The sequence below is a fragment of the Marmota flaviventris genome, chromosome 10, assembly GCF_047511675.1.
Source record: "Marmota flaviventris isolate mMarFla1 chromosome 10, mMarFla1.hap1, whole genome shotgun sequence".
NCBI classification, from domain to species: Eukaryota; Metazoa; Chordata; class Mammalia; order Rodentia; family Sciuridae; genus Marmota; species Marmota flaviventris.
This window is the reverse complement of record NC_092507.1, coordinates 21,677,506-21,703,710: the sequence shown is the minus strand read 5'-3', so window position 1 is coordinate 21,703,710 and position 26,205 is coordinate 21,677,506. Positions and strand designations below refer to the sequence as shown.

Here is a 26,205-nt window from a genome sequence, read left to right as displayed (position 1 = left end):
TTTATCCGAGTCCAACCAGATGTCCCTAGTCCAAGTTTCAGGATACCATTCTCCCCTAATTTATGCACGAACTTTCACATAAGAAACTTGGTGATGCTATAAATTTCACTGACGTTTAAACTGTTCAACCCACACAATTAACTTTTGGGTTTCATTTTTCAGCAATATCGGCCCTTCGGCTACAGGAAACAAGAGATTCTTTTTACAAATTACAGGGAAACTCTGTGGTTCTCAAAGTATGGTTTGAGCAGAGAATTCAAGAACCTGAACTTGTTTTCTTTCTAGTAAGTGCTCCAGTGATTTCAAGGATCCATCCCACACCAGTCCCTGCAGTCGTTGTTACTGATGTAAAGGTCAAGGGCAGTCATCATCACTTGGGCTCCCAAGACTGTTGCTTCAGTTGGCACTGCACTCAAATCCATCATGGGTGATGGCATAATTATGATGCCACTGTGCTGTAGGTTAGGAGCATCCTGTGTCCCATTGGCAAGGAGCTCAGCACGGTGCTCAAACCCAAAGCACCATGAAACCAATCAAAATCCCACACTTGAGGGTCTGTCTCCTGGGACCACCTGCCCCTAATTCTGTATCCACGAGCATCCAGTGAGAAGTCAGGGCCCGTGTCTATTAATATGTACATGGAAAATGTAACATAAAGAATTTTGATCTAGCAAATAATTACTGAAAGGGGACTCAGAGGCACAAGTGCAAAAACGTAGCTACCATGTCCATGATGAGGCCAAGTGAATAACGGAGGAAGCAAGGCCTCAGGAAACGGTCCTCCCTCAATTCAGACCTCTTCTAGGAGGGTGTGACGGCCACAGGAACATGCAGTCCCTGGTGGCTAAGAAACTTGCCAGGCAGTGTAGCCTACCCCAGTCTATACCAGTGGCCCCTGGGTGGGAGCATGATCCAAGAGGGTGAGTGGGGCAGGTCTGCAGAAGAGCTTCCCAGTTTGGAGACGGAGGCCCAAGGGTACATCTGGAACTGGTCCATTGAGATGATGGGCACTGGGCCTCGGCTCCTGAGGGGAAAAAAAAGAGGGAAAGAAGACCAGACCCGGAAGAGAGGTGCATTCCTGATGCTGTCACCTCACAATGTCCCTCTAGCGCCCTCTACTGACCATACCTAACACTGCTCCATCGGACAAGAGCTGCTTCCAGGTCCAGCTCTAGGATCACAAAGCAGGGCCAAGAAGGGCATGTCTGGAGCTCAGAAACAATACTCTGATAAGTGGCATGAGAAGACAGAGATGGACGTGGAAGGGAGCCAAGAGTTGATCAGGGAAGAGGCCAGAGGGGCAGGGGCTTCTGTACCTTTTGGAGGGGGAGAAGCAGTCATGGGCTGGAACCCTGGGGAGCAAACATGGTCCCCAGCTCTCTTGAAAAAGAAAATATAGCCACATACCAAACACAGCTCAAGAAAGCCACATTGTTCCACTTTCAAATGAACAGAAAATAAAATTCCTGGACAGATTCCCTCTTCCCACCCCTGGGAATAAGTGGGAAGTGAGTTGAGACACATTTCATTTTTCTTGAAAAGGCTTTCTCAGCTCCCTGGCGCTCGCTGAGTCAGGCCGCCCCACCATCTGCACAGTCAAGACATCCAACCGTTCATTAAGCAGCACTTTCTGAAGGCCGACAAGGTGCCAGGCCCCAAGCCCAGGAGGCTCTGTGATTATGGGCCTCCGCTGAGCCTGTTTATGGTATTTGTGGCTGAGCTCGGCTTTAGCGAGTGTTAGGAGAGCAGATGGACTGATGGACGAGGCAGACTTCCAGCAGTTAATGTGGTTCAGGCTTCGCTCTGCCAGGATTTCCACAATGATTTTGAGAGCAATGGCCTTGGAGTCCAGAGACATGAGTTTGAATCCTGTCTTGGTTCTTTTCTGGCCACGTGGCTTTAGGTGGTTTGCCTTGCCTCTCTCAAACCTGTCTCCTCCTGTCAAATGGTCTGCAGGAGGTCTCCTGTTCAGGATTTGGGGAAGATGAGGAACAAGGTCTACAGTGGGTGTAATTCAAGGACCTGCCAAAGGAGGTGCACAGGCCCATCAACTGAAACCCAGACCACAAAGCTCCCATATCTTGAAGCCCAAGACTTCATGAGGCTCAGAAGGCAGATGCTTAGGCCAGTGGCCTGGGCACCAGATAGCAACATCCACCCAATGTCACTGAGGGATGCTGAACCCAATGCTGCCCCCTTGAAACACCTACTCCCACTTAATCAGGAGACGGAGCCCCAGAGAGGGTAGAGGTTTGCTCAAGGCCACACAGCATGGTGGCAGCCCAGCGGGCATTGGAACCTGGCCTCGTGGCATGAGTCCTTGGATCATCCAGAAGCATGATCATGATGTGCTTGGGGGCACCATGGACCTGAGTTGGAGTCCCCACCCTACAATTTGTATTCATTCATCAAACACTCACTGGGTGCCTGGCATGTGCCTGATCCTGTGTCCCGTGCAGGAGACACTGGGACAAGATCCACATGGCCCCAGCACACTGGCTGCTCCCAGTCTCATGGGGTAGGCAATAAACTAAAAGCTAATTCCCATGTGAGAAAGCAGCGAGGCACAGACACGAGGAAGGCCCTGAGTGACAGGAATGAGGAGGCTGAAGGGCCATCCAGGGCATTCAGGGTGGAAATCTCAGGAGGGAACATGGACACCGTGACCTGGACCCCAGGAAGGAGCCAGCCATGTGGATACTGGCAAAGGGTGTCCAGGCGGTGATCAGAGTCACAAGCACCAGAGATGAGACCTCAAGAGCAAAGAAGCCCACAAGAGGGGCAGAGGCCAGGTCAGACCCAGGGGTCCTGGAACTTAGTCCTAGGCCCAAGCAGCTGGAGTCCATGGGAGGGTCCTCTGGCAGGCTCTGGCCTCCTGTTTTCACAGCTCGCTCTGGCCACCACTGTTCCTGGGATGCCCTGTGGCTCTCTGACCTTGGGCAGCTGCTTACACTCCCTCAGCCTGCTCTACTGCAACACGGGTCATAACAGTATCTTCTTCCCAGAATTCACTGGGGGCTGACAGGTGACAAACTCACAAAGCGATCGGCAGTACACTGTAAGTGCCAAATAAAGCGCTGCTTCTGCAGTTCACCAAATCCAAAGCCCTCGTTCCACCTCACCCATGAGACGCCGCCTGGCCTGGGCCTGTTGAGTCTGCCCAGGAAACACTATGATTTCTGCACTGCCCTCAGGCATGGGGTGTCGGGGCCAAAGCTCATTAAGCTCCTGTCCATCAAGGTCAGTGGCGAAGTACCCAGTGACAAAAAGTGGCCAGGCCCCTCTCAACCAGGGCTTTCAGTGGCCTTTGCATCCCTCAAAGTCATGGCTCTGTCTCCTGGGCAGCTGGAAGTATAACGGGTCCCAATCAGTGACCAGCACAGGTCATACAAAGGGACAATAGCCTTGGCAGCTCCTGCAGCTGTATTTATTATGGCGTAAAGAGAAAACTCAGCTCCTGCAGGACAGCAGCAGCCTGCTGTGCCCAGGGAAACCCTGTTATCTGGGCTAAGGTGGGAGGTAGGGGCGTCTATCCCTCACCTGCTCGGCCCCAGGGGACTGGACAGAGCCTGCTGAGCCATTCCTCTCCCTGTGCTCCAAAAGGCCACCATCTCACAGCATCTGGAAGCCAACGCCTGGCCTCAGGTTAGCCATGGAAGAGATCCTCCAGTTATGGACACCACCCAGGCAGGACCCAGGCTTGGAGTCAGCCTGAACATGGATTCAGGTCCCAGCTCTGCCACATAATGGCCAAGTGACCCTGGACGAGTAAACTCACTCCCTGAACCTCCATCTCCTCATCTCTAAAAATAACAGGCAGAAATCCTACTTTAAAGAGTTGTCATGTGTGCCGGGCACAGTGGCACATGCTTATAATCCCAGCGGCTTGGGTGGCTGAGACAGGAGGATCACAAGTTCAAAGCCAGCCTCAGCAAAAGAGAGGCACTAAGCAGAGACCCTGTGTCTAAATGAAATACAAAATAGGGCTGGGGATGTGGCTCAGTGGTCAAACACCCTGAGTTCAACAACAACAACAAAAAAGTTGTCATGTGAATTAAGTTTTGAAACACAGTAAAACTCACCAAAAGGTAATGGTCATCATTCTTAATATCCATGGACATTGGCACAAATGCTCCTCAGCTTAGCGATGGTGTTGTACCAAAAAACCCAAGGTAAACTGAAAATATCCCAAGTCAAAAATACATTCAGTCTACCTAACCCACCAAACATCACAGCCGGGCAACGGCACCCTGGAGCGCACTAATAGTTCTTCCCCCTCTGACCATGTGCTGGTAGGAGCTGTGCTTCCTGCTGCTGCCCAGCCTTGGGAATGAGCATCACGCTGCCTATCAATAGCCCAGGAAAAGATCAACAGCCAAAAAATCAAAGCATGGTTTCCACTGAATGCAAATCACTTCTGCACCATCATAAAGTCAAGAACTCCTACGTCAAACCATCCTGAATCAGGGACCATCTGTATTATGACATGAGCTATCCTGCACTGAGGGCCGATTATGTCACCAGAGACGATGCTTGCTCTTTTTAAGTATTTCATCTCTAGACCTCACAACCAATCCTGTGAGTAGGTACGTTTAGTGAGCAACACTCAGGGGACTATGCAAGGTTGCTCCGTTGGTGGGGTGGGGGACTGGGGGTGGACTCTGGCTTGTTGATTCCGGAGCTGGCCCTCTTGCAACACAGCCCACTCCCCAGTTCCTCTGAAAGGCCACATGAGGTCAGGCAGGCAGGCAGGCAGACAGGCCCACACCCCCTCTTCCTTCACTCCAAATGCTAACATTTCCCCAGCACCAGCTCCAAGACAACCTCTTTGCTAAGCAATAGATATAGCAAGATGAACACAGAATAATAGATATGCAAGATGAACACAGAATACTCCCTCCCCTTTAGCAGCTCACACTAATGGGGCAAAGAGTAAAGCTGTATCCAGCTGTATACACTAATTAACTGTATGTATCAGTTAGTATTTGGTACGTAACAAATGATCCCAAAACTTAATGGCTTAAGAAAGGAATTGTTTATTATCTCTCCCAAATTTAGAGGTTGTTCAGGCAGTTTCTTTGAGCTTAATCAAGTGGTTACACTCACCTGACAGATCAGCTGGGATCAGCTGGGCCGGAAGGTCTGTGACAGCCTCATTCACGGTCTGGCAGTTGATAATGACTATTCATGGGATGGGCTGCTTCTCTTCTAGGTGCCCTCAAACCATCCAGTAGGCTAGACAGGATTCCTTACATGGCAGTGTTCCAGGACAAAGACAAAAACTGCAACACCTCTTGAGGCCTGGGATCCAGGATGCACACCCTGTCACTTCTGACACATTCTATTGGTCAAAGCTCGGCCAGCATTGGTGACATACATTGAAGGCTCATGAGGTAAGGCTTAAAGATGGTTCAAAATGTGGGCAAGGGAGTCGGTCTGTGCCCTAGCCAAGTGGGGTCACAACTGCCAGATAAACTTTTAACTCAGATTAAAGGAAACTTAATTGTGAGGTCCTTAGAAGGGGTCATATCCTTTGACCCACAGAAAGTCTGGGTGAACAGATTTATCATAGTTTTCATATGAAAAAAGAGGCCCAGAAACAAGAACTGTCTTGCCCCAAGTCACCCAAGTATGCGATGGCATCAGGAGTGACTCAGGTCCCTTCTGGCCAGCCCCCTCCTCCTTCCACTCTGCGCGTAAGGGAGACAGAGTCTGGGCTGGGGCAGCTGGGTGATCCTAACCCTAGCAGGGATGTTCCTCTTCTGTCCCTGTCTCTGCCACGTGTTTGTAAACAGCCCTCCCAGCATGTCTAGTACCATATGAGACCCTCGATCACTATCAACCTAACAGGACTGTCCCCATGTTACACCTACGGTCTCACAGCTGGTGGGGTCTGTGTCTCTGATGCCAAAGCTTAAGCCTCTCATGCTACCCCAGAAAGAACTGAACCCCAGAAACAGGTCTCCAGTGGCGTGACAGGCAGCTCTGTGGCCTTGGGGGTCTCCAGAAGAAGCTCACTGTCTGAGGAACTGTTTCGAGGCCTGGGTGGAGGCCACCGTGGCCAGGGTGCCCTGGAGCCACCTCTGCGCGTAGAAGAACCCTGAGCAACGCCCTGGTCCACACCACACCACACCACACCACATTGTGGAGAGAAAAACTAAGAACAGACTAGACCCCAGGCCTCTGAGCCCCACTGCACTGGGAGGCTGGGGGCAGGCGAGCAGGCGCCAGTTTGGTCAGATACACACAGGGCTGCCGGGTGGCATTCAGAGAGCATGTTTATTTACAAAGCGCTTTACAAACATTACCTTATGCCTCCCCACAGCCCCCTGCGAGGTAGGTCAGTCGTCATATCTACAGTTTACAGATGGGGAGACTGAGGCACGGAATGGGGGTGTGGCCTGCCCCATTTTTAGGAGACCTTCCCACCCACCCATCAAAAAATAACGAAAGAAACAAAAAGCATTGATCCTCCATTCAGTTCTTCTTCCGAACTAGGGGATGTGACCAGCTCGGCTCCAGCACACCCTGCCCCGGGGAGCAGCCTGACCAGGAGCCAAAGGGGCCTCAACCCCAGGGGCTGTGGGTCAGCCTCGCAGACGGTCACTGGCCAAGCTGAGCATGACCAAGCCATGAAGGCCTGAAGGCTAAGGGAAGAGAGGGCTGAGGTGACCTCACTCTGCAGATGTCGGGTCAGGGAGGGGGGCTGGGAGGCACGGGCAGATCCTGGTTCTGGGAAGCTCAGAGCACACGTCGGGAAGCAGCAGCGGAGAGGGGTGGTGAGCAAGATACCCCAGGGCTGCAGGAGGCAGTGGGGTGAAGGAGGGCACGGCAGTTCCCCTGAAGAGGATGGTCAGTGTGTCCCACTGGCAAATCAGGGCCGAGCCCTCAGGGGCTGGTCCAGACGGGATTCTAGGGGGCAAGCCCAGCGTACCCTCCTCCTGTCTTCCTGTGTGCAGAAGGGCTGCGCCAGGTGGAAACTGGCTTGGGACACTCGCTCTGCAAGGCCTCGCTCATCTCTAGCAAGGGCTCGTATGCAGTCAAGGGACTTGGCCTGGGTCTCCCAGAGCTGGCCGTTCTGAGGCCCCGTCACTGTGCCCGGCAGTGCCAGGCCTTTCAGCCCAGGCCTGCAGGACCCTCTGGAGGTGGGGCTGGGCTGAAGTCTTGCTCAGCTCCTCCTTGGCCCATAGCCTGCCCACAGATACAGTGAGAGGCGCTGTACACCGTGGAAGAGGCCATCGAGATGGCCCAACGTCCACTCCAGCACTTTCCCTGTGGGACTATGGCTGAGCAGAGTTGGGGGACAAGTCCTCCTTGCCGGTGGGCCTGGCCCTGAGTGCACAGTGGGTGCCCCAGGCCAGAGGCCCCGCTATCTTGACTCCAGAGCCTCCAGGTACTCCAGGGCCACATCATAGCAAAAGTGGTACTGATCCTGAGGAGAGGGAGAGAAGGGATCACGAGCCTGACCCTCCCTTGTGCTGGGGAGAGGGCAAGCATGAGCCCTGGCCCACCACCGGGGAAGGGGAAAACCGGGACAACGTTCTGGCACCGCAGGACTAGACCAAGGCCCAAAGGTGGGGACCAGGTAGGGAAGGATGGGTGCTGCGGAAACTGGCCAAGCACGGACCAGGAAAGAGGAGGCTGGGCATGGGATACGCGGCTCCTCACCATTGTCTCCACCATATTGGGTTTATAGTTCCGAAGCGTTTTGGCAGCAAAGAAAACATCCACCAGGCTGTGGCAGCGGATCATCTCCAGGACCGTGGCGCAGGCGCAGAAGGTGCCGCTGCGGCCTCCTCCGTTTCTAAAGGAGACACACAAAAGGTTTGGGGCAGGGCTTTGGGAGCCTGGGCACCTGAGGGGGAAGGGGAAGGCCAGGCAATCAAAAGATGGGGCAGCGTCAGAGAGGCTGAAGGCCAAGGGCAGGGGCCGGGAGGGGCCAAAGGGCGGAGGGGTTAAGGTGGGATCTAAGGAAATAAGAGGGGAGGGGCCACAGACGCCAGGGGGCGTGGCTAAGGATCCAAAGAGGCGGGGCAAAGGGTGGGGCGGGGCCTGGCGGGAACAGAAGGGAGAGGGACGGCCCACAGGGTGGCCCCAGGACCAGGTTAAAGAGGCGGCTCAGAGTCTGGAATGACCTCTATCTCAGAAAATACATCCTGGAGGAGGAACGGACTGCAGATTCCTTGAGAAAGGAGGCCATACACACTGGAAAGGAATGACAGTGAGACACAAGGGCAATGACAGAGAAGGGCAGTGGAGCAGCAAGCAGACACGGAGAGCAAAATGGACAATGGACATGGGAAGCCTGTTCACCGCTGGGCAGCGCAGACACACGAGGCAGCTTCCCCAGACCCTCAGCTTCCCCCAGCCACACTCTGTCCTAAGACTGCACCCTGTGGGGCGTCCCTTGGGATGGGAGACCAAATTGGCCTCAGCCCCCTCTCCAGGGTTCTCTCGCGCTAGATCTGAAAGTCCTGAGGGTCCAGCTCAGGCTGACTCAGTCCCCTAGTGTGCCTGGCCTGGAACTGGGAGGGCTGGGTAAGTACCAGAAACTTGAAAAAGCAGGAAGCAAAGAAATGACTGAATGGAGCCACGTTGCACGGATTTATGAATGGGGCATGATGGGAAGGAAGGAAGGAAGGAAGGGAGGGAGGGAGGGAGGGATGGGATACATGGCCCCTCACCACTAGGAGGGAGGGATCGAGAGAGGGAGGGAGAGAAGGGGAGGCAGGGGACACTGCCTGTGTGCCCTGCAAAAGCAAAGGCTAGAATTCCACTGGCATAAAAAACTATGCTGTGATCTCATGAGGTGAAAAATTCTGACAAAAAACTTAATTGGTGAAATCCAATGTTTACAGAGGGTACCGGGCAATTGTTCAGGGTCAAGTCTACACCCTGGAAACTGGGTTCCTCCAGGGAAGAAAGTGCCAGACCTGGCTGGCTGGGGACAGCCCATGACCATCTGGGAGCCCAGAGGTTCCAGTGCCAGCCTTGAGGCCCTGTTAGATTGGACCTCTGCCCTTGCTCCTTGACCCCTCCCCACCTGTCCCTGCACACAGGCACTCACAGGCAGTGGACGATGGTGCGTCCGTCCCCACTGTCTGCCTGCCACTTGTCCACCTCAGCCAGCAGGTGCAGGAAGGCCTTCTTGGAGTCAGGCGTGTCCCGGTAGGCAGACCAGCGCAGGAACTGGAAGTGCCGCACCAGCAGGTGCCCCTCCTGCAGCTGGGGCGTGGGCAGCCAACCAAAGGGATTTGACCATTGGAGTCACAGGGGCCCCTAATGAGTGACCTCCTGAGGGCCATTCAAGGCTGCCCCAGCTGCCCTTACCCCATTCTCACCCTTGGGCTCCTCAGATCACATACCCGAGAGATGTTCTGCACCCGGAACACTCGGGCCACCAAGTCCTCATCCGCGGTGCCTGATACAAACTCTACCTCCATGAGGCCATACTGCTGCCGGCCAGGCTCCGGCCAGTACTGCAGGCAGGGCTGGGGCAAGTGTGGAGAGAGGGGAGCTGGTAGAGCCAAGCCAGGACTCTGCCATAGCCACCCCACCCGGGCTCCTTGCTTGCTCCTGTACCCTGGCCCACCCACTCACTCCAGACTCACCAGTCCCCCCCTCTCTCCACAACCCACCCACCAGCTGTAGCACACACCTGCCCCCAGGTGTCCAGCACTGACACATCAGATCAGCCAAGACCAACCATTCACAGACAGGGCAGTGGAGCCCATGGCCGTGTGGCTAGAACCCTACACCTTCACACACTCACACACATGTGTGCAAAACATGCACCAATACATGAAGCCACCTTCCAGGAATAGGCCCAGGTCTCCCTGCTCACCCCAGAACCAGCCCCTCAGGTTCTCTCTCACTGCCTCTGCCCTCAGCTCAGAGGTGGGGTATCCCTCATGCTGCAACAGGGCTCAGCACCGCACCCCTGCCCCAGGGCCCCACAGAGTCAGGGTGCTACACAGCTGCCCCCGCCAGACCACAGACTGGAGGCAGGGGAGGCACCTGTCCCCCGCCTCCATACACACAGAATATAGGCGGATCGGCCAGGAGCCCCGGGGTCTAGCTCCTCTCTGCCTGGAACCCAGGAGAGGATCTTCCCTTCCATCTGTGAAACCAGGCTAAGATCACTTACCTCCCTGAGCCTCAGTTTCCTTCTCTGTAAAACAGGGACCATCACAGGACCTATTCTCATGAGGTTACCATGAGGACCATGGGAAAGGAGCATAAGAACACTCTGCACTGTGCTATGTCTGGCATAAGGCAGATACTCAGCATGTGTCAGGGACAGAGATGCTGAGGATACCATCACTACTGAGGCTGGCCCCTAAATGCATCCCAAATGACATGCCAAGTTCCACTGGCTTCCCTCTGACCACCAAGACAAGACCCTGCATTCCTCCCTCTACCTGGGGCCCCAGCAACTCCTCGAACTACTACTCCCTCCCCAGGGATGGCTCTTCCCACTGCTTCACCCGAAGAACACTACCCTCCCCCACATCTTGACCAGGACACTCCCTGCTCTGGGAAGCCCTCCTCACACGCTGTCCCCAGGCCTGAGTCTCGTGCCAGCTCCACAATAGCCTTTCTCCTCTGGGCCATCACTATCTGTTTCTCGACCTGCTTCCTCCTGGGCCACGAGATCTAGGAGATGCTGAGTCCTCTGTCTGCCCACTGGCAGGGAGCTGTCCCTGGGAAAAGTTGGCTGAACACCTGAGCAATCTGATGAGCAATGAGCAAAGTCTACGAGGTCCCTCTCAGTCCCTGTCCCCCATCTTGGCAAAGATAGATGTCTGCCCTGCCACACCTGGGACTCTCCAGATCCCCACCCTGGGCCTAGGTCCCTTCCCTGCAGGGTCCTGTCATGTAGCCAAGAGCCTGACTCACAAAGAGCCCAGCTAGCCAGGCACAGTGGCACACACCTGTAATCCCAGCTACTCAGGGGGCTGAGGCAGGAGGATCGTAATTTGGAGGCCAGGCTGGGCAACTTAATAAAACCCTGTCTCAAAATAAAAAATAAAATGGTAGCGGGTGTAGCTCAGTAATAAAACACTTGCCTAGCATGTGCCTGGGTTTAATCCCCAGTACCTTGCTGAGGGCGGGGCAGCGGGGGACAGCCAGCTACAGTCTTCCTCCACATCATCAGTAGGAGGCCATCGTGCTTATTTTACAAAAAGTCTTCCTGACATCCTGGGGCAGAAAGTGGGGACTGTAAGGAGGTCCAAAGTCCTAGGGCATGTGATCAAACCAGGTAAGAAGGCTGGGCATCTGTACTTACAGAGGCTCCAGCCCTGGGAGTCCCAACAGGAAATGGGGAGAGTGAAAGGGGCCATCACCAGGCTGAGATCACCAAGCCAGTGTCTGGCCAACCTCAGAATCAACTGTCACCTGTTCATATTCATCCCTGCCACATTCAGCGTGCCCACACAGGCAGACACAGCACAGTGCCCTATAATAAAAGTTCCTGTGATGGTCTCCATTTTACAGAGAAGGAAACTAAGGCTCAAAGAAGTAAATTAAGTGACTGTAGGTCAAACCATCAAGAAATCGGAGGCTTGAATTTTACTCTAGCCAAAGGCCCCCTGTCTGGCAGTTTAGTTGAGATACTGATAAACTTCCTGGAAAAACCTCTGAATGAGGCAGGATGGGAGGCACAGCTCCCAGTTATGTGACCTTGGAGATATCCCCACCCCAAGGTCATTGTCGGTCATAAATGAGACCATAAGTGCAAAGCAGAGTCTGCACTTACTGGGGAACTCCATAAAAGCAGCTGTTTTGCTCCAGTCTGACACCCCTGTTTTACAGACAAGGAAACGGAGGCTCTAGGACAGAGTATGACTGAACTGAGGTCACACAACAACATGTGGTGCAGCTGGGCCCCAACTCTTGCTTTGGGGGACCGTGACCTTGAACCCATGAAGGCCTTGGCCAGCGGGGGCCCTCACCCAGGCGGAGTTGGACTGGTTCAGCTGGTTGAGCATGACGATGGAGGTGCACCCGTAGTCGTAGACCAGGCGCCAGAAGTCGGGGGTGGTGCTCTGCAGGGGGTGCAGGGTCACGATGAAGGCCGCACTCCGCGTGTAGCTCTGCAGGGACACCAGCACTCAGTAGGCAGTTCACTGCCCCTGGAGTGGGCTGAGCTCTGCCATAGGCCGTCTTCCTGCACCTGCAGTGGCCACGTCAGAGGCTGCCCGGCACACTGAGGCCTGAGCTGACAGGTGGGCCCCAGGCCTCTAGTGCCCAGATCCCCCACAAACTAAAACAGCAAACGATCCCCAGGGTGGAGCCAGCTGGCCCGGCCTCAGCGTCTGCACCTGCTACCTCGCCCGATTTCCCAAATGTCTGCATGGCTCTCTCCCTCATTTCTTTCTGGTCTTTGCTGAACTCACCTCTTCAAAGAAGCCCTCCCTTGCCACCTCATCAAAAATGCTCACACACACAAACCAACATTCAATGCTCCTGCCTGGTATTCTCTGTAGAAAGTTCCAGTGCATGACGTTCCACTGTATATTCATTTACTGATTGTCCTGCCCCGCAAATGCAAGGGTCAAGAGAACAGAGATTTCACACCACAATCAAGAGCACACCTCCCTGGGCCTGCAGGGGACCCTCTGCTCCCCGACTCTGGTCTCCATGTCCGGGTGGCCCCCCTTTGCTCACTCCTCCCCGGGCAGGTTTGCTCAGCTCAGCCCCCTCCTCTTGGAAGACATGACACAGCCACTGACCCCTGCCAAACATGATGGCCTGTCCCTAATGGGAGGGGTGGCCTGTGTGTGTACAGCCGAAGACAGGCTGACAGGCAAGGGCACACCCAGCTCACGTGACCACAAACGTGAAGTCATGTTCTCTAGTCTCATCTGCAACACCTGACTCTCTACCCATCTGCCTCTCGGCTGGCTCCAGCGAGGAGAGGAAAGGAGAGGAAAGGAGGTGCAGCCCCCTGAGTGGGGATGGCGGGGCAAGAAAAGGGACTTCTAAATGGTTCCCGAGCCCTCAGACAACACTGCCAGGTAAGACCAGGGAACCCGTCCCCACTGCAGACCAGGTACTGGGAGCAGGGTCCAGCTGCACCTTCCAGGACACGCTCTCTCGTCTCCCAGTCCAGCCCCAAACCCTTCAAGGCATCCCCAGCCAAGGCCCCTGCGGGCTGGATCCTGAAGACAGCCCCACCTGGGCTTCACAACCCAGAGCCCACGCGTGCTGAGAGCAACACCTGAGGGGGTCACTGGCTTGGACAACGTCCTGAGGAAGGTCAGCAGGGGTAGGAGGGCTGCCCCCTGAGCCCTCAATAGGCAGAGGGTGCCCTCAACCCGAGCCCTCAATAGGCAGAGCCCTCCCTCTGCTCCCTGGACTTTTCCAGATGCTGCTGGGAGGGGGAGTTCCGGAGCCCGCCGCACCCCCGAGCTCTCACATCAGTCAGGGCTGCGTTGATGTAGTTATTGGGGTCCCCGTCGGTGGAGATGAGGAAGGGCAGGCAGCGGTCCGGCGGCAGGACGTCCATGCTGCGGTTCTTGTCGCGGTTCCGGGGTAGCAGCGCGATGCTGCACTCCTCCACGTCCAGCGGCGGCGTGACCGAGTTCAGCGTCTACAAAGAGCAGGGTGGACACTGGGCAGGGCGGTTAACCCCATTTGGTGGACAGAGACACTGAGGTCTAGCGAGAAGGGACAGGAATGGAGGCCTGGCTGGGCAGGGCCCGGGCTGAGCTCTGGAGAGCGGAGTCTGTCCCCCTGCCGTTCACGTAACCCCGACAACTACTGTAGCTCTCGGCCTCAGTTTTCCTCAACTGTAAAATAGGAAAATAATATGCCTCCTTCCAGGGGCTGCTGGGAGGAAAAAGTGAGAGCAGGCCGAGCACGGGGCAGAGCGCAGCTCAGCAGACCAATGTGTAGGAGCAATGAGGACCGGCACTGGCCCGGCAGGGCTGCAATGCGACAGGCCCTAAAACCCTTGCTCCCATAAAGCAGATCAAGGTGCCAGTCCAAGGTGGCCACTGTCCTTGGTCACAGGACACAAGTCCTGAGCACCTGGTACTAAATAAAGCCACCCCTCTGCCTGCAGGCCTTGTGCATCTAGATCTGCAGGTCTTTCTCTTGTTTGGGGACCCCTCACAGGGAACCCAACCCTATCTTGATCCTCGAGCTTGACACCCTTCTCCAGGCATGGCCAGCAGCATTTCCTGTGAGGTCACCCAGGTGGCTCTAGAGCCCTGGCACCTGGCATGTGAGGTCCAGCTATACCTGCTAAGATCCCTGGAGAGGGAGGACATTGGACTCACTGCCTGCCTGGGGACCAGGAGACTGCTCTAGAAATAGGCAATAGGCCTTCCCTGCTCTCAGCCATACAGCATGATGATGCAGAATCAGGCAACCAAAGCCGGGCCCATCAGTGTGCTCCACCTCCTGATCCCAGTTCAGGCATGGAAGCACAAGAGTTGGGTCTAGGGTTTTCGTTGGGGCTGTTGGAAGCAGCAAGGGTCTTTTTCCAGAGTCCCTGACAAGACTGACATGATCCTGGCACTGCCGAGTGCCGGCTGTGGGTCTGAGAATGAAGCCAAGAACAGGAGAGTAGAACCAAGAGTGGACCGAGACCAAAGGACATCATCGTCTGAGCCCCTGGATCCAGCCATAACTGAATCTACACCACCCTCAGGGTCTCCAGTTACAGGAGTCAGTGAGCTGGATTTTTATCACAACCAAAAGAATCCTGATGACTACAAATGCTACAAGGGCAATGTCAACTATCTTTCTTCTCTGGGCAAAAAACTGGAGGTTTAAAGAAGTGAAGTGACTTGTTCAAGACCACTCACAGCACCCAACTAGTCAAGCCAGGATATGACCCCAGGTTTATCTGACTTTGAAGCATGAGCGCTTAACTATGCTGAGGCACCACTCCTCCACTGTCTCAGAGTCCTTCCTAGTAACCCAACTCTTCCCCTCCACCTGTGTGTCTAGCTGGGCCCTCCTGCTTGGTCCTCAAGGCCTATGGTACTCAGAACCTCCCAGCACGCACACACGCCTCCGTCCCCCCACCTGGAACTCTTCCCGCAGCTGGGAGGAATTGCTCTGAGGGTCAATGCGGATCATCTCCTTGTACGTGGCCTTGAACTCGTTGACAGGGATGGTGGTCTCCCCACACAGGCAGGCCTCCAGGATTGCATCATGGATGAAGATGTACTGCTCCTGGAACAGCAGATGAGAACATGAGACGAGCAGAGGACCAGAAGCTGGGGATGTGCAGGAGAGAGGGCCTCAGTGAGCGCGAGGCTGAGGCAGGACTCTAAGGCGGAGTCCAGTCCTACCTAAGCAGCCTTCACGGACCTGCTAGCTCATCTCACACTGCATCCCCATAACACCCTGGGAGATCCTCTGAGAGGTGAGGGGACAGCCCAAGGTCACAGATCTAGTGAGGACACAAACCCGGGTATGTCCTGACTTCAGCACCCTTTGCTGTTTGACCCCCACACCCAGCTCTAGGGGCTGAGTTTGAGGGATGCTAAGAGGTGCGCAGCTCACCTCGCCAGACCACCTGGGGAAGGGAAGAGCCCAAGGACACCTTCAGACACATGCCCCCCTCCCTGAGCTCCTTGTAAGAGATCCAGGTCCCAGAGGCAGTGGTGGGGACAGGGTGGGGTCCCCGCACCTCGGTCTGGATCATGTTGACGCGCCGGGAGCAGAGGGTCTTCACGCAGTTGTAAATGTCCACGACACCCTCACACTCCGCCATGTCCAGCATCACATCCAGGACGATGTAACAACCTGTGCGGCCAGTGCCAGCGCTGGGGAGAGAGAGGCCCCAGGGCACGTCAGGGAAGGGAACCCAGAACCAAGGAAAAGACGGGAGAGAGGAGCTGGAGCCCAGAGAGAAATGACCCAGCAAGGAGGCACCAGGGAGCAGGCTGCTGGAAGAGCTCTGGTGCCTTGTGACAGGGGACAGAGTTGGAGAGGGGCCTCAGGAGAAGGAGCGTAGGGGAAAGGAGAGGGAGAGGCAGAGGTGAAGCCAGTCCAACTTTGCAATTAGACAAAGATGATGTCAGAGCTCACTCCAAGAATGTTCTTTCCTCCTGGTGTCCCCAGCTCTCCTGCACATCCCTCAAAACCCCACAGCTCATACTCATCACAGGAAGACAACCAGGCAAGAGCTAGGGACCTCCATCGCTTCCAGGCAGGTGTCATTCTTCTGAGCCTCTGGAGCCATCTGCCTCCTGGCTTCATGAAAACACTTCCAGCCACATAGTCGTGGTGGTTGTGGCTGCCTCCCTAACCCCTGGGAGCTCACTGAGAGCTGGGCTGTGTTGGGTTCATCACTGTGACCCGTGTGCCCAGCACCAGAGCTAAGGGGGAGCAGGTACAAAGATGACATTAAGATTTCACATCTGAAAATGGTGGCATTGAAGTGTCAGGGAGGACATACAATGACTCCCTATCCTGTCCCCTGCTGGAAGGGCCTTAAGTCAGCACAACCCCTTGGGAAAACTACTTGGCAGATTCTGCTAAAGCTGAACGTTCACACAGACGGCGTTTCTACTCCTACATACGATCCCACAGAAATGCTTGTATTTCTTGACCAAAAGACATGCACTCGGTTGTCCTTAGCACTGCTGTTTTATTTTAGCACCGCTATTCCTAACAGCTCAAAACTGCAACCACCCCAAAGGCCTGGCAACAGCAGGATGGACGAATATGTCGTAGCCGACTCGCCCAGAAGAAAAGGATACAACCTACAAACATGAGATGGACTGAAGACGTCAGCAAAGAGCACCTGTGCAGGACTCTATTTATGTCAAGTTCAAACACAAGACCAGGGCTGAGAAGTCAGGCCAGTGATGGCTCTGGAAGGCGAGTACATTCTAGAACTGGGTTAAGGGGCCTCTGGGTTCTATGGATATTCTGCTTCTTGATCTGAGTGGAGCGACCAGTGTGTTCAGTCTGTGAAAATTCACAACGTTCCAGGTACATTTAATGATTTTAGATCTAAGTATACTTTGCTTTAAGTATCTATCCATAAAGTCTTAGATTTTAAAGATGACATCTTAAAGACATACAAAGAAAACTAAGAAGCTGGCTTGGAGGAGGCAGGGCAGGGACAGAAAAGAGTCTGTCATGACACTGGGGAAGCTGAGGAGCCAGGACTAGCTCTAGAGGCCATGGATTTGCAGCTTCAAGAGACTCGCTGAAGCCCAAGGGCTAGTGGAGGGACGGAGGACACAGCAGAGAGAGGAAGGACAGTCGGGGTCACAGGAAGACAACCAGGCAAGAGCTATGGAGGGAAGCCAGGGACATGCAAGGCCCACTGTGGGTAGGGGAGAAGGGCTGAAGTCCTCTCAGCCCCTGCAAACCCAGAACACCTGATGGGCAGGAGCGGGCTGGACTGACTGAGCCTGGTGCTGTGCCACCACCCCTGCGGCCCCTCAGGGCTCAGGACCTCCTCAGCATCACACAGGTCTTGTGGCACATGTGGATGCCAACCTCAAGCCAAAACTCAAAGATAAAGTGGGTTATTCTCTTCTGCCCCATCTCCAAGCAGGCTGAGCCAGGCCCAGTCCCTCTTGGGGGCCCTGAGCCTGCCTACTCCACCCCACCCCAGCACAGCACCAAACCCCTTCCCGGGACCCCCTGGCCCTCCCACCTGCAGTGGATGACGATGGGCCCGGCATCGGGTGGGGTGGAGGCCTTCACGCGCCGGATAAAGGCCAGCAGCCCGGTGGCATGGTAGGGGACACCGTGCTCTGGCCATGCTGTGAAGTGGAACTGGCGGACCTCATGCCGGGCAGAGTAGCCCCTCTGTGGAGACAATGGGAAGGACAGTCACAGTCGCTGGCAGCCTCTGAAAGATACTGCATGTGCCAGGCACTGTGGGGAGCGCCTCCTCGTGTTCACAGGTGAGGTTCGGTACTGGAGAGGAAGGGATAAACATCCATTGTACCAGAGAGGGAACTGAGGCCCATGGAGGAGAAGCCTCCTTCCCAACAATGGACAGGCAGATGTCACACAGCACTTGGACAGAGCTCTGCCTGATATTTACACCGACACTGTTAAAACACGGGCCTGTCGTGTAAACCCAGATCATTTTGAATCTCAGGCCTTCCTTCCAAGGGGGAAACTGTCCCTCCCCTAAGGATTTTACTGGGCAGACAACTGGACTGTGGACAGGGCTTACTGGACTGTGGACAGGGCTTACTGGCCAGTCACCTAAGCCTCACTTTCCTTACCTGTAAAATGGAGCTAATGGTCAGCACCTAGGCCACAGAGCTTTCCAGGGCTGCACTAACATGTGACAGGCTGGCCACAGTGCCCCAGAGGGTAGGACCAACACCAGGCAGCCGTCATCATTGTCTCCATCATCTCAAACTCCTCTTGGAGCCACCCGCAAAGTCAGTTGCCTTCCATCTCCCACAATTCTCCCAGAAAGCAGGTGGCCTCCTGCCAGGTGCTGCCCTGGGCACCCCTCCCGCTCCCTGGGCTACAGGAACAGGTGTGGGGAGACTCACCCTCTCCAGGGCAAAGGTGCGCACCACGTACTCAGCCAGCGTCTCCGTCTTCACCAGTGTGATCTTGATGTCCCCGTACATGTCTGAGTCCTCTGGCCAATACCGTGAGCACTTTACCTGCAGCCCCCACAGGACAGGACTCAGTGGACCCCTCACTGCCCCAGGGCCCACCCACCCCAGTCCACCTCCAGCCCTGCTTACCCTGCCCACCTCCACCAGCTTGGTGATCATGACGATGCTTGAGCAGTGCTCCTGCCACACCATGCGCCAGAAGTCATAGATCATCTCGGGCTTTGGCCCTGGGGGTGCAGAAGGTGCCTGTCCCTGAGCCAAGTGTCTGCCTGTTGCCCAGCACTGCTGCCCCAGGCCAGGAGGCTCTCTGGGCTCCACTGAGGGCTTCATGCTCACCCACATACACCCAGCAGCTGCCAACTCATGCCTGGAGGGCCCGGGGGTGGGCAGCATCAGGGGAGGGCCTGGCTGGAGAGCCCCATCATGCTGACTGGGACCCAGGAAGCAGAGCTGGAGGGCAGATCTTTGGTCCATGGGGCAAGTCTCCAAGAAGGATGGACGAATCGACAGGGGGATAAGACTCAGCCAAACGGGACCCAGGAGGCCACTACACCAGATGCACAACCCACACCCACCAGGACTGGGCCTGCCCAGCCCTTTCACGCATACCACCATGGAGACAGACAGATGGACCAGAATTACAGATAAACTGATCACATCAGGAAATATGAACACAGAGAGGACAGAGGCTGAGAGACAGATGCTAACAGGCCAAGGCAAAGAGAGTGGGGATAAGACACAGGACAGAGACACATGGGGAAGCAGACAGGGAGCCAAGCAGGTCACCAGGGAAGGCAGACAGGCAGGCATTCCAACACAGGGAGGCGCCCACGGGCAGAGGGGCCGGGTACCTTGTGTGGCTATGAAGTGGTTTGACCTGTGGTAACCCTGCAACAGAAGAGGGTGTGGTAAGACCCCAGGGAGCAGCTCCTAATGCTCAGCCCCTCCTCCTCTCCCCCAGCAGCACCCCTACCCCACTGAGGAACTGCCCACACTCATGGCCAGGGCCTCCTGAACAGGGTAAGCTTGTCCTCCTGTCCCCAAGGAAGGGAATACAAGTGGGACATCAGCAGCTTGCTGTGTGACCCCTAGAGAGGACATGACTCCCTTGTGGGCCTGGAGGGTCTCCCAATTCACAAAGTGGGGGGGGGGGGGGGGTATCTGTTTAAAATGAGGCTGATATTTGGAGAAAAAGTTCAAGGTGACTCTGCCCTGTTCCCAGAGTCCCAGAAGCCCTAATCAACCCTAGACCCCAAAGGTGTCAGCTCTTCCAACCCCCCTCAGGGCATTCAGGATAGACGGTCCTCAGCCATGAGGCCCCGCCCCCACCTCAGTCACCCAGCTCAGGGGGACCTGATGAAGGCTTCAGGTTTGGAAGCAAATGGCTCTTAGATAAATTGCTCAAATCTTTAAAAGCAATTACAATGATAGCAATGAACTTTTCTGAGACTCTCTTATGGCTACATACTAAGCACTTCACCTGAACAAAGAGAGGTCAAGGGCTACTTCATCCTGCATCCCCAGAGCCCTGGGCTAAGGAGAGGCCCCAGTAGCCTGAGGGTCCCCGACAGGCCCTCATCTTTCTGGGACAGAGAGCCCACCCAATACCCAGGGCACCAGTGCAGGCAGAGCAGAAAAGGGAAGAAGTACTGCAGGGCAGGAGAGAGAAAACCATCAAGTTCAGCCCCTGCTCCCCCCTTGTCCCCAGCTCGCTGCAACTAACTCTTCTGGCCCCCTGGACTTCCCAGGCCCAAGAAGCCCTGGGCCAGACTGCCCAGGTTCAAATCCCAGCTCCACCTCTTTCTAACTGCATGCACTGAAGCCAACAGCCCTTCACCCCGCTGTGCCTCCAAGTCCACACCCGTAGGGTGGAATGGCCACACTACTTCCCTCCCAGGGCAGTCCTGAGGAGAAAATAAAGCAATCAATGTTGAGTGTTTGGCACTGTGTCAAGCACCAAGTCCACACTTAATAGTTGCTCTTATGCTACTACTACTGATGTAAAGATCCAGCAGTGTCCCTGAAGATCCAACAGTGTCAATGTCAAGAACTGCTCGAGTGGGAGGTTCTTTACTGTAGGGCTAAGGATCCAAGTCTGGGAGTCTAATGGGCCCAGTTCCCAGCTGTAGCTCTGCCAAGCAGTAGCTGTGAGACTCTGAACCCCAGGAGGGGACTTCTGTCCTGGAGATCTTGGGAAAAGGCAGACTGGGATTCAGAAGGTCTGAGCTGGGGCCTGGGACTGAGCATTGCCAACCAGCTCCTGAGGGTCCTGATACTGCAGGGCCTCGAGCACCCTGAGGAGCAGCCAGGCTCTCAACATTTTTTTTTTTTTTTTTTTTTTTTTTTTTTTTTGCAGTTGGAAATGGACAGCAGGCCTTTATTTTGTTTATGTTTATGTGGTGCTAAGATCAAACCCAGTGCCTCACACATTGCTAAGCCACCGTTCTCCTCTGCAATAGGAGGCCAACAGCAAGACATGTGCTCAGATGCAGTTGTTACCTTCTATGAAAAGGAACAAAACCCAAAGTAACTAGTACTGAAAAGGGTCACTCAGTCCTCACAATGGCAGCCTCTCCAGGTCTACCCTAAATCCCTCCTGCTGCCGCTCTAAGCCACTGTTTCTATAAGAGGCCAGAAGAGGCAGGTGGAGGAGGATGAGGGCTGTCCAGGGGCTGCCCTCCCACTCTCGGCACCAGCCAAGTGGAAACAGCCTATCCCACCTCAAATCAGGGTCCCCCCAAGGCCAGACACCTCATCAGATTCAGCCACCTCTGAATACTGCACCCCAGGGCCCAGGACAGGCCAGTGCTCAAGCACCAGTCAGTAGATAACAGAGGAACAGAACTCAACTAAAACTGACCAACTGGACTGGGGATGTGGCTCAGGGGTAGAGCACGAGACCTTGAGTTCTATCCCTGGCACTGCTTCCAAAAAAAAAAAAGATCAATTTGACAAATAAGCAGCTGGTCTAAAATTCAGCTCTGTTCTGCTGAACCCCCAGGACCTTCTCTCTTGATGTTTGGAGGCATCATTCTGAAGAAAGCATGGTCCAGGGGTCCATTTTGTCACACTTTGAAGCAAGTGTTTAAGCAAACAACCTCCATATCTGCACATTATCTTAAAAAAAAAAAAAAAATTTAGTTATAGTTGGACACAATGCCTTTATTTTATTTATTTATTTTTATGTGGTGCTGAGGATCGAACCCAGGGCCTCATACATGCAAGGCAAGTGCTCTGCCACTGAGCCACATCCCCAGCCCTGCACATTATCTTTTTAAATGCATGTATACTATTGCACCATTATGTGACAGAGAGGACACACGTGGAAGTTTAAACTTATCAAATTTTAAAGGAGGCTGAGTAGAATACCTCGCACCAACCCTCCTTAGAGACCAGCATTAGAGAGCACCCGCCCCATGCTCCAGGAAGATGCGCAGGGCCTGGGAACCTCTCCTAGTCACACACCTGAACCCTTGCTGGAGTCTGAGGGACACTTATCTGCATTATAGGCAAGAACCCCTGGCATCCCAATGCTCCCCAAAGAACAAGAACTGCAGTGTGGCCGGGTATGGTGGTACACACCTGTAATCCCAGAGACTTAGGAGGCTGAGGCAGGAAGATTACAAGTTCAAAGCCAGCCTCAGCAACTAAACATGAGGCCCTAAGCAACTTAGTGAGACCCTGTCTCAAAATAAAAACGGCTGGCCAGGTGCAGGGCACGTGCCTGGAATCCCAAAGGCTCGGGAGGCTGAGGCAGGAGGATTGCAAGTTCAAAGCCAGCCTCAGCAATGGGGAGGCACTAAGCAACTCAGTGAGACCCTGTCTCTAAATAAAATACAAAATAGGGCTGGGGAGGTGGCTCAGTGGTCAAGTGGCCCTGGGTTCAATCCCCAGTATGAAAAAAATAAAATAAAAAGGGCTGGGGATGTGGCTCAGTGGTTAAGCAACCCTGGATTAAAAACAACAACAAACAGTGTGGTGTGAGGGTTGAGGGCTAAGGTTGGATTTTGGCTTTGAGCAAGTCACTTTTTTTTCATCTGTCAAATGCTCGTCAGTAGGGTCCCCACCTCACAGAGTGCGGTAAAGGTAAAACATGTATTTAAAGTGCCTGGCACACAGCAGGTTCCCGGTCAGTGACACGGTTGCAATCCGGCATTGTGAGATGAACTAAGCTAAGTCCTCCTAAGGGTCTGACAACAAGGGACAGAATGGGGCAGGCACTCCACCGCAGGGCGCGCCCACAGTCCTCAAAGCCGCCACCTTTTGTGAGCCTAATCCTTCTTCCAAATTGGAGAATTTTACAAACCCACTCTGTGACTGCACTTAAAATAAGGGGTACATCTGGGATGATCGATCATCTCTGCCAAATGTGACTGTGGGGACCTTTCACTTTCTATGTCGTCTCTCCACATCGTCTGAAAGTCTGATAACAAGCAGAATGTTAGCAATGATTAAAAAAAAGCAAGAAATGTGTTTTTTAAAGGAAAATAAAAGAGGTATCCTCAAAATAGCAAAGAATCCCAATCATTAAATATAATGAAAATAGAATATATGAATTAAAAATAAAATCAGAGGCTCCCTTGATGAATCAGGGTTTTAATTCTCCAAAAGAAGATGGTACAATTTTTTTTTAATGAATACCCAACTACTCCCCTAAAAAAACATTGAGGGCAAACTGGTTGGAGTTGAGTTTTACACAAACTGATCATGGCAGGGTTTGAACGCTCAGGAATATAGTTTTAGGGGGACTGAACAAGAACGGTCTAAAGACCCTGACCCCTAAGTAGCAGAGACAAGACCACCCAGGGTAGCTTCCCCCATCCCCCTCTCTCAAGGGCCCTGCAGAAGGTACAGCCAGCAAGGTTCATGGGGAATAGGGGACAGGGTTGAGGACAAAGGTGACAGACAGGGGTGGCCAGAGCAGAGGGCCAGGTGAAGCACCCCAATACTGCTGCCTATCTCAAAGTGGGGGAGGAGCTGCTTACAACAGGGACCCTGTGGCTGTCTTTAGCCCTGGGCCACCCCTGGCGAGGCGGCTGAAGTGGACACTGGTGCTGGGCACACAAGGAGAGGGGAAGGAGGCGGGAGAGAGAGCCAGAGACAAAGTCTGAGATACAGCCAGTCAGACAGACAGGAGGAGAAGCAGGAGGAGGGGGAGATACTTACTTCTCGGTTTATCCGAATCTTAATGATTCCAGTGAGGGAACAGGACAAAGCAAAAGAGACAGATGTTAGGCCAGAGGCAGAGAAGGTGGGCCCGGCCGGCACAGGAGTGGCCAGAAAGGTCTACGTGAGCAGGAGAGGCAGAGCAGAGATGGGTGGGCCAGGCTGGGCCAGAGAGGTGGGAGTGGCATGTCCCTGCTAGGGCCCAAGAGAAGCCAGCTGGGACCCTGACATGGCTGAGGACAGGCTCTCTGTTATGGAAGCTGCCCACATCTGCCAGGTCAGGCCCAGCACTTATCCCAGCCAAGGGACAGGCTAGGAGATGGGGAGAAGGCAAGGGATTCTGGGAAGCAAAGGGTGGCCCGTCTGACCCCAGGAGGAAGACAGAAGAGGGAGAGGAGAGACGGTGTCTGGAGTCCCAACTACCTCGGCTCCCATGACACTCTGCTCCTTGGGCCTCGTCCTCATGCTCCCTGCCTGGGATTCCGCTCTAGCCGCCCAGAGAAGCTCCAGCCCGGCTTCCTCCACGCAGCCTGCCCCTGGGAAAGGCCCTCCTCTCTTCTGGCCCGTCCTCTCCATCCAATCTGAAGTTACTGTACTTGTCTACACGTTCACTGGCCTCCCCCACTAGAACATGCGTGTTCAAGGACAACAGGGACTGTGCCTGTCTGGTTCACATGTGTACCCCTGGTGCTCAGGTACTCAAAATGTATTTTGTATATTTCCATAAATGAATAAATAATGCTCTCACAAGCTTGGTTTGCTGCAGGGGGCGGGGGAGCCTGATTAGAGTCCCTGGGCCTCCCCCATTACCTCCCTCAGCCATACCCACTGAGCAGACTCAAGACCTCTTCTTGACACCCATGGTCAGGACTCCTGGCTGCCCGCCCTGTCTCTGGCTCTTCCCTCTAATCCAGCAAGTTCCAACTACTGCAGTAGAGGTTGCGATAGCCTAACGGCTGGGAGCAAAGCCTCTAGAGACACAGAGACACTGAGTTCAGTTTTTTCTTTAGCACTCACTAGCTATATGACCTAGGACCAGCAGTTTCACCTCTTTGAATCCTACTTTGGTCACCTATAAAGGGAGGTCACAAAACTAACTACTTTGTAGTGTGATTGTAGGTGTCATATAAAATGCAATGTTGAATGTAAAGTGCTTGGCACATAGTACATGCTCAATAAACATGCATTACTGTTCTTTTATTTCTTTATTTTGTGGGGCTGAGATGGAACCCAGAGCCTTTTACATGCTAGGCAAGCACTCTACCACTGAACTGTAGCTCCTAGCCTGCCCTACAGTTCTTTAAATATCACTTTGATTATAAGCAAAACACTTTTCACAACTCCCTGGCGTCCCTAGGAAAAAGTTCAACTGCTTAGCCTGCCCCTCAAGGCCTCCACCATCCAGCCCCCGCTTACCTCTTCAGCCTCACTGTGCCTCGTGAGAATCCCACCCCCAAGCTCTTGGGCCCTCAGCAAGAAGGGACCCTTCCTCCTCAGCGCTCAGTCTCACTGTCTGCCATCTCTCAGGCCAACTCCAGCCTGCAGGGAGCCATCCTGAAGGCTGCCTCCCTCTGTCCTCCCCCTCCTCTGAGCTCCCGAGCTCGGAGCGCTGGAGACAGGGGTGCTCATAACTCAGCTGTCTGAACCCCCCTGACAGGTTTCTGTCCTGCCTGGACAGTCAGCCAGAAGTGCGCAGGGCCAGGCCAGGAGCAAGGCCAGGGGCAAGGCACTCACGTCGATGTAGTTGGCATTAATGTAGTCGGCACTGGGGTCTCCCAGCATCGGGTGGAGCTTCACGCGGTGCCGGTCATCTGTAAACACAGAGCAGATGGACAGGGCTGTGCCTGGAGCCCAGAGCCAGGGCAGGGGGAAACACCCCTGGGCAGCCAGGTCATCTAGGGGCTCAGATCTGACCAGCAGGTTGGGGACACTGAATGGAAGGGTGCGCAGGACAGGCCAGAGGTTAGAGTCTAGGCTGTGGGGTGGAGTCCAGGAGGCCCAAGGGGTATACGGCCAGCCCAAGCCTGAGCAGGTCTTAACCCCCCAAGCCTCAGTTTCCTGTAAAAGGAGAATTATATTGTCCCCCACTTCACAGGGTAACTGGGAGGGACGAGTGAGGTGACAGGCGTAGTGCTCAGCGCTGTATCAGGCCCTTGTAAGTGGAGGCCGAGACCACTACCACCTCCACCACTGCCCCAGGGCTCCCCCTGGCCATGTTCCCCTTCCAGCTCCCTCCCCCGCAGCTCCCCCCAGGACTCACAGGCAGGCACAGGCTCCTGCCGGCCTCCCTTCAGCTTGTCCTTCTTCTTGGTGGCGTCCCAGCCCTCAAAGAAGCTCTGCCAAAAGGGGAGATGGCTGTCAGTGGGAGTGGAGGACCCCCCAAGCCTCGCAGGACCCCTGCTCCTCAACAGGGAGGATGGAGTGGGGTCATGATGAGGGCCAAGCTCGGGGCTGCACTTGGAGCGTG

General features: G+C 54.5%; 1 protein-coding gene across 3 annotated transcripts in view; it reads right to left on the bottom strand.

Moving 5' to 3' along the window:
* Positions 1 to 6,268: 6,268 nt before the first annotated feature.
* Ptpru (protein tyrosine phosphatase receptor type U) overlaps positions 6,269 to 26,205 on the bottom strand; it is a 71,513-nt gene continuing 51,576 nt past the window's right edge. The window contains exons 17-30 of one of the 3 annotated variants that reach the window (XM_027937345.2): positions 25,999 to 26,074; positions 25,473 to 25,549; positions 19,424 to 19,460; positions 18,702 to 18,799; positions 18,501 to 18,617; positions 17,639 to 17,793; positions 15,653 to 15,788; positions 15,043 to 15,192; positions 13,424 to 13,597; positions 11,958 to 12,098; positions 9,366 to 9,491; positions 9,068 to 9,225; positions 7,669 to 7,804; positions 6,269 to 7,432 (exon numbers count right to left, since the gene is read on the bottom strand). In XM_027937345.2, coding sequence (XP_027793146.2) covers positions 7,370 to 7,432; positions 7,669 to 7,804; positions 9,068 to 9,225; positions 9,366 to 9,491; positions 11,958 to 12,098; positions 13,424 to 13,597; positions 15,043 to 15,192; positions 15,653 to 15,788; positions 17,639 to 17,793; positions 18,501 to 18,617; positions 18,702 to 18,799; positions 19,424 to 19,460; positions 25,473 to 25,549; positions 25,999 to 26,074 — 1,644 coding nt within the window. In that variant the 3' untranslated portion in view covers positions 6,269 to 7,369. Of the gene's footprint in view, positions 7,433 to 7,668; positions 7,805 to 9,067; positions 9,226 to 9,365; positions 9,492 to 11,957; positions 12,099 to 13,423; positions 13,598 to 15,042; positions 15,193 to 15,652; positions 15,789 to 17,638; positions 17,794 to 18,500; positions 18,800 to 19,423; positions 19,461 to 25,472; positions 25,550 to 25,998; positions 26,075 to 26,205 lie in introns of those variants that run through there. The other 2 variants (XM_071617557.1, XM_071617558.1) reach the window with 2 other exon arrangements.